Below are 13,779 nucleotides of genomic sequence, written 5' to 3' on the forward strand. Positions count from 1 at the left end.
TTAAAACTAACTACTTTTAGACTATTACTCAAGTAACATATTACTAGGTGACTTTTACTTGAGTCATTTTCTATGAAGGTACCTTTACTTTTACTCAAGTATGACAATTTGGTACGTTTTCCACCACTGCAAACATGCCTCTCTGATTCTAAGGAATCATGTCAGTTCTATGCATGGCATTTCTAACTGCAACGTTGCAAAACGTTTTTGTACTGACATGCACAGGCGAACCCACTGAAAGAGGGGTTCATGCTGATTGTACGAAGATTGTGACAGCCGGTTAAATGGTGTCCCTTGACAAGGCAAGAACAAAATCAAATCAAATAAAACTTTATTTATCACATGCGCCGAGTACAGCTAGAGTAGAAGTGCTTACTTACAAGCCCTTAACCAACAGTGCAGTTCAAGAAGACTTGGTAGGTGTGGCGAAGTTCTCGGAAACCGAGGCTTGCTCAGAGGGTCAGAATAAAGATGAGTCTGTGATGGTAGGAGTGAAGTTTTTGGAAAAAGTGGACCCTTGCCTTTTGGCTGATTCATTTGAGATTTCAGCACGGATGAAAACAGAGTTGGGTGCTGTGGAATCAGTGAGGGTAACCAGAGGTTGTCTTGTGATAATTGTATGTGTTTCTGCTGGTCAGAGGGAGCAGGCGCTCCGTGTTAAACGAATGGGGACAAGAGATGTGAATTGTTTTGCTCTCAAGAAAAGGACGCCATTGAAAGGAGTGATTACTTTGGTAGCGGTAAATGTGAAAGCTGACCAACTGAAGGGGAAGATTCCCCGTGTTTGTGATGCTCGTCGTTTGGTGCGACGCAGACAGAAACAGAAACAGAGAAACAAAAGAGTCATTGTTTGTTCTTTTGAATTTTGATGTTTAGTCTTTTCCCGACAAAGTGATGTTAGGATATATAAGTTATCCTATACAAGCTTTTATGTTGACTATGTTACGTTGCTACAGGTGTTAAGCTTATGGGACAGCAGCATACCACCCTGCATCCCACTGCTGGCTTGCTTCTGAAGTCAAGCAGGGTTGGTCCTGGTTGGTCCCTAGATGGGAGACCAGATGCTGCTGGAAGTGGTGTTGGAGGGTCAGTAGGAGGCATTCTTTCCTCAGGTGTAAAAAAAATTATCCCATTGCTCCAGGGCAGTGAATCAGTGAAACTGCCCTGTGTAGGGTGGTGTCTTTCGGATGGGACGTTAAATGGGTGTCCTGACTCTCTGTGGTCATTAAAGATCCCATGGCACTTATCGTACGAGTAGGGGTGATAACCCTGGTGTCCTGGCTAAATTCCCAAGCTGTCCCTCATACTGTCACCTAATCATCCCCAGCTTAAAATTGGCTCATTCATCCCCCTCCTGTCCCCTGTAACTATTCCTCAGGTTGTTGCTGTAAATGAGAATGTGTTCTCAGTCAACTTACCTGGTAAAATAAAAATGGGCATGTGGCAGCAGTGTAAAGGAGGGAGGTTCCTAGGTGAGCAGAAGGGCAGTTAAGTGGTGGTGTCCCATCCTTTCATGCTGTTGGCCTGAAGTATGACTAAATAGATTTAACCCTCCTGTTGTGTTCATTTCATGTAAATTAATTCTGTGTTCCCAGTCCAAAATGGCCACCTCATTATAGCTGATTATAAATCCATAATAATACATCTATTATCACCTAATGTTGTGTTAGATCTTTTTATCAACTTAAGTTCTTGTGAACATTACAAGTTTTGAACTTCTATTTTCTATTTATGGCCTGTTGGCCTCATTGACCTGAGCTCATACAACTCGTTTTTGAGTTTTAAAAAAGCATAATGTATAGATTATTTTGACTATAACAAATACTCAGATGAAACATCTTGTGCTATTTATCACAGACTACTTTGTGTCAAAGTTTAACAAGGACTGATCTGGGGTGGGCATTCTATGTTTTTGTTTTCTATGATTTTGTATTTCTATGTTTTGGCCGGGTATGGTTCTCAATCAGGGACAGTTGTCTATCGTTGTCTCTGATTGGGAACCATATTTAGGTAGCCCTTTTCCCTCCTTTCAGTGTGGGAAGTTGTCTTTGTTTGGGGTACTATAGCCCTCTTAAGCTTCACGGTCGTTTTGTATTGTTTATTGTTTTTTGTCGGCTTCATTCTTAATAAAGGAATATGTACGCTCACCATGCTGCGCTTTGGTCTACTTCATTCGACGGCCGTGACAGAACTTCCCACCACAAAAGGACCAAGCAGCGTGGCCAGGAGTATGAGACAACCTGGGAGGAAGTAGAGAGGTGGTCGGTTAACCCAGGGAGAGTGCCAGAGCCCGCCTGGGATTCAATTGAGCAGTGCGAGGAGGGATACCGGAGAATGGAGTCGGCGAGACGTACACGGTTAGCGAGGAAGCCCGAGAGGCAGCCCCCCCCCCCCCCCCCAAAAGAAATTGGGGGGCACACGGGGAGTCAGGTTGGAGACCTGAGCCAACTCCCCGTGCTTACCGTGGGGAGCGTCGTACTGGTCAGGCACCGTGTTATGCGGTGGAGCGCACAATGTCTCCAGTGCGCGTTCACAGCCCGGTGCGCTACATTTACATTTACATTTAAGTCATTTAGCAGACGCTCTTATCCAGAGCAACTTACAAATTGGAAAGTTCATACATATTCATCCTGGTCCCCCCGTGGGGAATGAACCCACAACCCTGGCGTTGCAAGCGCCATGCTCTACCAACTGAGCCACACGGGACCGTACATCCCAGCTCCCCGCATCTGCCGGGCTAGGGTGAGCATCCAGCCAGAACGGGTTGTGCCAGCTCTAAACTCGAGACCTCCAGTGCGCCTCCACGGCCCAGTGTATCCGGTGCCTCTGCCAAGGACAAAGCCTCCTGTATGTCTCTCCAGCCTGGTGAGTCCTGTGCCTGTGCCCAGAACTAAGCCTCCTGTATGTCTCCCCAGCCTGGTGAGTCCTGTGCCTGCTGCCAGAACCAGGCCTCCTGTATGTCTCCCAAGCCTGGTGAATCCTGTGGCAGCTACACGTACCAGACTGCCCATACGTCTCCTCACTCCAGTGATGATCCATGGCACGAAGCCTCCAGTGATGATCCATGGCACGAAGCCTCCAGTGATGATCCATGGCAAGAAGCCTCCAGTGATGATCCATGGCACGAAGCCTCCAGTGATGATCCATGGCAAGAAGCCTCCAGTGATGATCCATGGCACGAAGCCTCCAGTGATGATGCATGGCAAGAAGTCTCCTGTGATGATCCATGGCACGAAGCCTCCAGTGAGGAGTCACGGCACGAAGCCTCCCATGACGGCCTACAGTCCGGAGTCTCCAGCGACGGTCCCCAGTCCGGAGTCTCCAGCGACGGTCCCCAGTCCGGTGCCCCCAGCGACGGTCCCCAGTCCGGTGCCCCCAGCGACGGTCCCCAGTCCGGGGCCCACAACGAGGGTCCCCAGTCCGGAGCCTCCAGCGAGGGTGCCCAGTCCGGGGCCCGCAGCGAGGGTGCCCAGTCCGGGGCCCGCAGCGAGGGTGCCCAGTCCGGGGCCCGCAACGAGGGTCCCTAGTCCAGGGTCGGCGACGAGGGTCCACGCACCAGAGGTGCCTCCAAAGTGGGGTGAGACAGTGGTGGAGCGGGGTCTGCATCCCGCACCTGAGCCGCCACCGCGTGTGGGGGTCTGGGAGAGGAAGTGTGTTCATCTGATGAATGAGCATGTGCCTGAACTCAATTTTATACACTAATTGTAATCTCACCCATTCATTTCTATTGACTGGTCATTTTTGACCGGGAACACCACAGGTGTACAAAAGTTAAATAAAACACCCAAAATCATCAACATTTATTTTGTGTGTTCAGATGCCCTTTGTGGACAAAGTCATGGAACCTTATGACAATCAGATTAAATGAAAAATAGTAAATTGGTCCAATTCGACCGTATCACAGCAGGAGGGTTAAATAGGGGAGTATGGTTATTATTATTATTTGTGAGTGTAGTGTTAGATGGTAGCGTATTTGTTGTATTTTCTTTTTTTGTTGATTTAAAAATACAATAGTAAAGGGAGTTATACTCCAGTCTAGTAGGTAGCGGTAATGCAACATTTATTGGATGCCAACCACCGTTAAACCTCATCGAATAAGAACACACTGAGCGAACGAAGCTTTGCCCATCGCTTGTCTGTCTGGAAAGCCTCCGCAAATGAAAACTTGTGGTGGTGGGGAACGACCCCGCCCACAGCCGAACCGTTCCGTGTGCCCCCGCAAGGGTTTTCTCTCCGCAGGTCTGGCTTTGTTCTGAGGTAATTTAATGTAACTAGCAAACAGTCTGAATAATATGGCCATGCACGGTCTTTTCTTGGCTGGGAAATGTCTCAACTGCGTCGGCAGATTACAACTATTTTTGTCGAATGATCACAGGTGAGGTTTGTCAACATATCCCTCTAGCTATTCAAAAAAATGCAGTGTAAAGTAAAGAAACAACTTTCAACGCTGCGGGAACAAGCTTGCTGTACAAAAGCTAGCTAGCTAACGTTGCTTTTAGCTAAATTAGTTCGTTTAATAGCGTTAACGGTTAGCTCACTTTTGACAGTTTTAGATTAAGTCAGTGGTCGCTAGCTAGCTAATTTATGCTTCATAACGAGTTAACTAGCTATTTGTAGGGAAGTCGAAGGAATGGGCTGCTGCCATAAAATAGCGTTCCATCCCAATTGGCGACAGATTTTCATGCGAATATTCTAAAATCCGCATAAAAATAATGTGCATTTTCCCACCATAAATGTTTCCATCAAATTGACTCGTCTTTGCGTGATGATTTAAACATAAACATAGTAATTTAACATGGAGTTAAATTACTATGTACCGAATAACAAATACAAGTTAAATGGGTTTCTATCGCATTTAACTCTACTGGCGATTTTGTCACAAAGAAAATGTGCGTTATATAGCGAATGTGCTCACTGATGTTGGCAAATGCACTCTAGCCAACATCTTGCATATACAGTGCGGGTGTAGGGTATAGCCTATATGATGAGATTAGTATGGACAAAAGAGCGAAATTATTTTTATTTGTCATTCAGCGTCTGAATAAAGCCCCTCGATATTTATGAAAAGGGGCATCAAGCCCATCACCTTGCACGTTCACCACCCTGTGAAGTTAATAACTTATTTGATCTGTAGTATAATAAACTGCATACTTTACCGAGTCGTAGTGGGAGGACCACACATGTCATCACGTGACTCTAAATTTACTTCGATATGATGGTTATTATATCAATATGTGCGCATAAAAGCGTTTCCACCGCCATTTCTCACATAATTAATTTTACCGACATATAAAGATCCCACATTGTCTAGCAAATTTTGTTTTGTTGACATTTGGAAAGTTTACGACATCTGTAGTTCCACCAAGTCTGTGATTACATTGTTTATCCTACATGTACCTTACTCTAAAAAGGTTGTATGGAAACCTGGTTACTGACATTAGAACCAGGAGCTGCTGCACATTCAATATGAGAGCTATTTCTAGACTAGAGCGCCCAGTTAAATTGTGCATTTTTAAAATCATTAGCTAAATGGTTAAACTAGTGAGAAATGTGATTATAGAAGAAAAATCTTCAGTTTGCTTCATTTACTATCATCTTAAATTAAGATATAGCAAAATAATTGAATAGGTATTTAATTTATATTACGCTCTTTTCCATGATGTGGACAGTATGTTGTTACATTACATAAACAGACGTTTTGACCACATCAAATTGGGGGGAATTACCTTTCTTTATACCTCAGTGGGAATTACACATCCCTTTTGACCAAAAATGGGGGATGTTAGTATAAAGGTTTTTGTTCAACAAGATCATTTGCTTAAAACAGATCAATATCTTTTGTTTTGTACTGTTGATTTTGTCATATGTGCTGGGGGTCGCAGGACTTACAACGCAGCTGTCATTTTCTTTGTCAAATGGCACAAATAATTCAGGGGTGTTTCTCTATGAAAGTTGCCGGCCACACACCAATACACAGATTTGACAGACAAACTATCAGTTAAATAGCAGCCAACTGTTGTCACAGATTATGTTTACATACACACTAATAATTCTATATTAAACTGATTATGGCAGTTATGGAAGTAGTCTTGTAAACACCATACTCTGCTTATCTTGTTTGGCTTAAGGTCAAAATCGAAGTAAGCATACACCAATTAAAACACCTGGTTTTCTGAGCAATCTTTCAAACTATTAGAACATGTAATTGGGCGTTGCAGTGGCAAATTTGATCTGCACATGTGCAGCACCGGTAGCATAAGTCTCCCTCTTATGTGTGAGTGAAGTGGGTTTGGAAAAACTGAAAGTATGCATCTTAGAAATAGTTTTCACATACAAATAAAAAATGATTCACAAAAATAACATGGTCAATGTGGTGGAAAGTTTGTTTTGATTGGTGATTTTCTGCATTTATCAAAGTCTAGACTGATTTCAGAGGTGTCCATGTAAACAGGATTATTAGGGAAAAAGTTATTCTTGCAAAGGATGTAAACGTTTTAAACAAATTATTATATTAATCTGACTATTCACAATAACGCATTATTGTATGCATGTAACTGTGCTCACTGTTGATATCCTATGGCAAGTCTAGCCAGCAGATCTGACCCGCTTGCTTACAGCCTGCACTAGGGTCGGACAGCGTTTCTATGTATATTAAGACATTGTGGAGCCGGTGCGAGAAATGGCTTGGAAAACATACCTCAATCCAGGGATGAGAAATGCGGTGTACTCCGAATTGCCCTTTATCTCAACTGTTACACAAGAAGATTAAACGACTGATCGTTTTTAAAGTCCAATCTTCTGTGTAACAGTTGGGATAGTGGAACAATTTGGAGTGCCATGCATTTCTCATCCCTGGATTGAGGTACGTTTTCCGAGCCAAATGTTACCCGTATTGATGCTGACGTCTAGCAGCTTTGGGTTGACTCTCTCAGGCAGGATGAAAACGACTACATCGACCATGATCCTTTGCTAGTTATGGCCGTTTTCCATAGGAATAAGTGGATGACGTCACTATCTACTGGTTTTAATGTGTATGCTTTGAACTTCAGAGAGTTGGCTTAACGTGTGACCAGATCTAATGTTAGCTAGCTAGCTAACAAGCTTCTGGGTGCAGAGCAGCACTAGAATTAAAAACACTTCTTACCTTTTTTTAAGTTAATAAATGCAATGTGAAATGTGATAACTATAGTATCCTCAATTCACTTTTTCAATGCTAGTTATTTCTTCTCTAATTAAAAATCTCCCTAATTACAGAATCATGCTTCGGAGGGGCGGGTAATCTACACAGGCAAAGATTTCCCCAAAAACTTGCATAAACACAGTGAATATAATGTAGGCCTACCTGTTAGGGTAACTTGGGGTAAACCGCCACCCGGGGTAACAAGCCCCCTGCCTGTACTTCACATAGAAATCACTTCATGTCACAATCTTTTCACCCAACACTTTCCCTGGTTGCCACTACTCTTGCACTCTAAATATGTAATCTGTCTCATCACAGTTTAAGTCACGCCCAAAAAATGTTGAGGTAGGGTTGCGTGTTATCCAAAGTTACTCTACAATTGACCAGTGTTACATTTTGCCCCACTCCTCTATACACTCACTGTGAATTGCCAAGGGGTAATATGCTTAACCATGCAGCTAAAAAGTATTTGTTTAAAATGGTGCAGTAAGCGCATATTTCGAATTTCAGAAAAAAAGTAGGGATAGAAAGCTGGGATCCCCCTCTTCAAATCAAATTGTATTTGTCACATGCGTCAAATACGACAGGTGTAGACTGTACCGTGAAATGCTTTCTTATAAGTCCGTAACTAACAATGCAGTTTTTAAGAAAAATATTTACTAAATTAACAAAAGTAAAAAAAATTAAAGTAACAATAACGAGGCTGATACTGATTCAATGTGTGGGGGGTACAGGTTAGTTGAGGCAATTAAGGTAATATGTAGGTAGGGGTAAAGTGACTGCATAGATAATAAACAGTGAGTAGCAGCAGTGTAAAAAAAACCCACAACAAATAGTCCGGGTAACCATTTGATTAGGGGTAGAAGCTGTTAAGAAGCCTTTTGGACCTAGACTTGGCGCTCTGGTACCGCTTGCCATGTGGTAGCAGAGAGAACAGTCTATTACAAAGGTGGCTAGTCTTTGGCCATTTTTAGGGCCTTCCGCTGACACCGCCTGGTATAGAGGTTCTGGATGGCAGGAAGCTTGGCCCCAATGATGTACTGGGCTGTACGCACTACCCTCTGTAGCGCCGGAGGCTGAGCTGCTCGGTCGGAGGCCGAGCAGTTGCCATGCCAGGTGGGGATGCAACCAGTCAGGATGCTCTCGATGGTGCAGCTGTAGGACTTTTTGGGGATCTGAGTACCCATGCCAAATCTTTTCAGTCTCTTGGGGGGAAATAGGTGTTGTTGTTCACAACTGTCTTGGTGTGTTTGGATCATGATAGTTTGTTGGTGATGTGGACACCAAGGATCTTGAAGCTCTCAACCTGCTACACTACAGCCCTGTGGATTTAAAATGGGGGCGTGCTCGGCCCTCCTTTTCCCGTAGTCCACGATCATCTCCTTTGTCTTGATCACGTTGAGGGAGAGGTTGTTGTCCTGGCACCACATCCCTATAGGCTGTCTCATCGTTGTCGGTAATCAGGCCTACCACCGTTGTGTCATCAGCAAACTTTATTATGGTGTTGGAGGCGTGCTTGGCCACGCAGTCATGGGTGAACCGGGAGAACAGGAGGGGACTGAGCACACACCCCTGAGGGGCCTCCGTGTTGAGGATCAGCGTGGCAGATGTTGTTGCCTACCCTTATCACTTGGGGGGGGCCGTCAGGAAGTCCAGGATCCAGTTGCAGAGGGAGGCATTTAGTCCCATGGTCCTTAGCTTAGTGATGCAGTTTGAGTGCTCTAGGGTGTTTAACGCTGAGCTGTAGTCAATGAACAGGTGTTCCTTTTGTCCAGGTGGGAAAGGGCAGTGTTGAGTACAATAGAGATTGCATCATCTGTGGATATACTCCAGGCTTTGCTACATATCATCTACGAAAATCCCAATAGTTCAGAAAGCGTTTTTGACAACATACTGAAAGAAGGTAACGGAACAATACTCAGAGAAGTTCATCTAAAAATGTATCTAAATATTGCAAAGTTTTGGCAAAGACAGTGATATACACACTGTTCCCCATCATCTCCACGTCTTGGGTATTTATCCCTCGCTCCAGTGGTGTAGTGGAGGGTATATGCTGCCGTATACCCACATTTTTGCATATACTCACTTCTTAATCCCCACTGATGTGTATCAAAGCAGTGTAGTGCAGGTGTATGCCGTATCAATTATGTAGTGCAATAGGGAAATTATGCACAAAGTAGCCTACACAATCGCAAAGCACGTGAAATATATTAACATGCGTGCCACACACATAGCTAGTTTCAGAGGAATATCAGGCGGCATTGGCAGCAAGAGCGCGCAGCTTTCAACTGGTTGTTGCATGGAGCAGCTCACAGAATTGTCCGGGCTAGGGGAGGGTTTGGCCAGAGGGGCTTTACTTGGTTCATCGCGCTCTAGAGACTCCTTGTGGCGGGCCGGGCGGCTGCAGGCTGACCTCAGTCATCGATTGATTTCCTCCAACACATTGAGGCTGGCTTCCGGGTTAAGCGGGCTGGTGTTAAGAAGCGCGGTTTGGCGGTTCATGTTTCGGAGGACGCATGACTCGACCTGCGCCTCCCGAGCCTGTTGGGGAGTAGCAACGATGAGACAAGATTGTAATTGGAATTAGGATAAAAGGGGGATAAAATACAAAAAATATTACAAAAAAATTGGTCCGAAGTATTGGTTAAATCTTCGAGACGCGCAATTCAGTCATGTGCTGTTTGAATTAATTTCTAAAGCCTTTCCCAAAAAACCTTCAACTAAATGTTGACTTGCAAAGTAGGCCTTCCTGGCAGAAGGATTTCATGATGATTTGTATTCATCAGGAGGGCATTTATTTTCCAAACTCTGCCATTACATGTAGGCCTACATTGTAGCCTACACTACAGACACACCGCTAGCCAAATGGTCTCTTGCTAGGTGCACAATTGAATAGTGTTTTGCTTTCCAGGGCTTTGATTGGCCTGTACAGCACAGCGGCAAAGCATTGGGGAACAGGTGATAATTGCAATGGTGATGACACCACAGATGACTCCAGCCATGCGATGACCAATGTGAGACTGCTGGAGATGAGGGCCAGCAAGCTGGAGGAGCAGGTCAGGGAGCTCACGGTAAGAGCCTCGATGGCGGTGAGAGTAAGGAGGAAGATTCTTTGGCTTGACTGGTGCTACCTACAGCCGGCATAGATTTGTTTAGATTTTTCCCTGGAAATACAAATAATTAAATCACGTATGATGTACTATACTGTATTGTATTTCAGGAAAGATACAAAAGGGCCATGGCTGACTCTGACAACGTTCGAAAAAGAACTCAGAAGTTTGTCCAAGACGCCAAGCTTTTTGGTGAGATGTTTTTTCTCCTACCCTGACGTCATACCGAGTTTGGTCCCTCTACTTCAGTGGTATTCATTTTCGCCTGAATTTCTGGGGACCCCAATTTTTTCCCACCAGAATTTCTGGCGATTCCTCCCCAAATCTAATGACACAACCTTAAAGTCTGTAAAATCCTATTTTTACATCAATAAATATCCTTCAATTCATAAAATGAAAATAAACTAGATTTACTACAAAATACATTTACTCAATAAAAATTGTATTTTTCCAATGATAGTTCTCAACTTTTGTATATTGTTCCCCCCCCCAAAAATACCCCACTGCTCTACTTTGTGCAGTTCTAATTCCTCTCCCTCACCACCACTCAAACAGGGATCCAGAGTTTCTGCCGTGAACTGGTTGAGGTGGCTGACCTGCTAGAGAAGACTACAGACAACCTGCAGGAAGAGGAGGGCCAGAGGCTGGCTCAGGTCCAGGACAGGCTGCAGGGGATCTTCACAAAGCACGGCCTGAATAAGATGAGCCCTGTTGGGGATAAATACGACCCTTACCAGCATGAGATAGTGTGCCACACTCCTGCTGAGGGAGGGGAGCCCAGCACCGTTACTATAGTGAAACAGGATGGGTACAAGCTCCACGGACGCACCATTCGTCATGCCCAAGTGGGCATCGCTGTGATGAAGCAGGAGCAGGACTAGGGCTTGTGCTAGTCTCTGCCCTCGCTGTAGTACTTTACTATTGGCACCTTACAGTTCTAGTTTTGCAGCAATACTTTCAGTTTTTGAATGATTTTAATATTTTAGTGTGTTGTTCCAATTTGGTTACTTTCTCATTATGTACAGTCATGTATATATAACAATTTATTTGACCCTTTTTCTGTATTTTACAATCTGAAAATAATGGGCTTGTTCACATTCTTCTAGAATATAATAATTTTTAGATTGTGCCTAATCATGTGAATGTGTTGGTGTTTTCCATAAGTGCCGGTCGTCGGCTAAATAAGACTCAATGTAAGCCGGCTACTTCATAAACTAACTAGGCTTTTCATTTAAAAGTTTCAATTCGCTAGTCAGAAAGTCTGTATAGCCTTCTCCCACTTGAATGAACAACATGCATCTTCTAGTGACTTATTGATAGGACAGGTCAGTCAAAAAGTGAGCAATGACAGGGAAACTGATGGTTTGTCAGTCTGCTGTCTTTCCCAGCTCTCAGTACCTATTATTTTTGTACATTGGTTGGCTGCAGTCTAATTTCTTTTCACGGATGAGGGAGAGCATGATGCTTATTTTTCGTCTCCTGTGAGTGAATTAACACGTCCCATATAAAGTGGTAACAATGAATTGAAATCCACTTATTGTTTCATGGCACATTCATTTTTCTTGTGCGTGTTTCATAGGCCAATACAGGCGCATAGGCTATTTACTGTGCTTTGATTGACGACCGAACTGCAAGTGTTTACTAGTTTATAAAAGGTGTCGAACTGACTGAATATAGTCAATCTCCTATATCCCGTTGCTATTCATAAATAATACAACGTAAGTTATATGTCCATTGTTTCGCATCGGGACAAGGAAACAAAATATCTTGTTTTCTATTTTCCTAGGATTCGTAGCCCATGTCAAGACTTGCCAGTGTAGTGATGGGTTGTTCGCGTACGAATGGCTCTTTTCGAACGGATTTGTTTGGTGAACGGAAACAAATCGCCGCCTTTCTTTTGATCCTATCAGTATTGACACATGCTCGAACGATGCACTTGGCGAATGTTCTTTCTGCGTGGTGTTTTGGGAAACGTTACATCTTTGGTTGTAGGAAAGATGCATAGTTAAAACACACGTAAGCCTAAGTTCCATTGGGAAACCGGGCCCTGGGAGGTAAAGTTGTTAAAGTATTCAATAATTTAGCTGTGTATTTCGGATTGAATCAGGGTATTAGAATGTACCAGAGGGCACCAAAATAGAGCTTGTTTTGCAAAAAAAATCTCAGGGGGCATGCCCACCTTGACCCCTCCAGCCCGGATCTCCCTGGCTGGCTGCTTTTTCTATTTGGCTGGCTACTCCATGTACTTACGGAAAACACTGGTGTTAGCTATTTTACTAACATTTAAAGATATGTAAAGGTACTTGAGGATATTGTTATACTGCATATTTGCATAAGACCTGGTTGATGAAAACCTTTTGTTTACTAATGTGAATGGAAGATAGGTTTCTTTTAAGGACCCCTTGTGTTACTGTGAACGTCTCTGGTTTCAGGTCCACATACATTTCTCCCACATTATTATGTGGACTGTGTACATTTCTGGAGGTCGCATTATTCACACTGCACTTCGGAATTGTTTTTCTTTTTCTGTATGTGAGCAAGTAAGAATTAAGTTCTTGAGAGAATCTGTTCTCTTAAGAAGTTTGAGAGAATCTGTGATATTACAGGATGGGATGGTTACGTAGAATGTGATGTGCTGTTACCTGTAATTGTCCCTTATGATGAAGGTGGCACCTTTTACATTGAAAATGTTGGGATTTATGTATTTATATAGACAAATGTTTGTTTAGCATTACCCAAAGAGTATTGTGTGTGATGCAGCTACGAAATAGGTTCAGGTAAAGGCACTTTTAAGAAGGATCTTAGAGCCTTTTAAAACATATAGATAGTATGGATAACATTTTCTGTCAAGTAATTTTGCCTATAAATGAAGCACCACACATGTGTGGTTGAGAAGTTATGGTGTTCTCTAACAAACTATTTTGCTTTCAGACTACCACAGTATTATTATTATTATTACCACATTATTGCCTTAATAAATGTATCGGAAAATTGTTTGTCACTTCAGTTTAATAATTTGAAATGTGGAGGTGGGTTCTGCAAGGTGATCAGTTTTTAGATTTGGAAAAAGAAAGTTTGAAGCTAGTCCTAAAGTTGGAAGAAGAGAACACCAGGAACATGAAGTTACTTGCTCGTCGAAAAGGGTAGAAAGATTGAGTTTTTCTGAAGGGCCGGTGGTAGTGAAGATCGGTAGTCCTACTCCGCAGCCTGAGTATCTAACATTATTTGTGAAGTGGACTTTGTCATTAACCATCCACAGTTTTTATGCAAGTAAAGTCATACCGTATATATATTTTTTTAAATGACAGCTGTGATGGAAACAAAGTTTTGGTACAATTTTATAAAGGATGACAGATAGTGTTTGTTTGACATGGTGGGATCTTTTTGTCTGTCTAATGTGAGAAATGTCGGTGGAAACACCTTTGTGTGCAAATATTTATATAATAACCATCATATCGAAGTAAACTTTGAGTGACATGATAATATGGT

The 13,779-nt window shown here is 43.2% G+C and overlaps 1 protein-coding gene across 1 annotated transcript; it reads left to right on the top strand.

The window, feature by feature from the left end:
• The first annotated feature begins 4,208 nt into the window (after window positions 1–4,208).
• LOC120032424 (grpE protein homolog 2, mitochondrial-like) lies at window positions 4,209–13,291 on the top strand. Its single transcript, XM_038978530.1, has 4 exons — window positions 4,209–4,375; window positions 10,092–10,251; window positions 10,401–10,482; window positions 10,846–13,291. Exons 1-4 carry the CDS (start codon window positions 4,293–4,295, stop codon window positions 11,169–11,171), a joined length of 651 nt encoding a protein of 216 aa, XP_038834458.1. The 5' UTR covers window positions 4,209–4,292; the 3' UTR covers window positions 11,172–13,291.
• The last annotated feature ends 488 nt before the right edge of the window (window positions 13,292–13,779 follow it).

This window comes from Salvelinus namaycush, chromosome 3, assembly GCF_016432855.1.
Source record: "Salvelinus namaycush isolate Seneca chromosome 3, SaNama_1.0, whole genome shotgun sequence".
Taxonomy (NCBI): domain Eukaryota; kingdom Metazoa; phylum Chordata; class Actinopteri; order Salmoniformes; family Salmonidae; genus Salvelinus; species Salvelinus namaycush.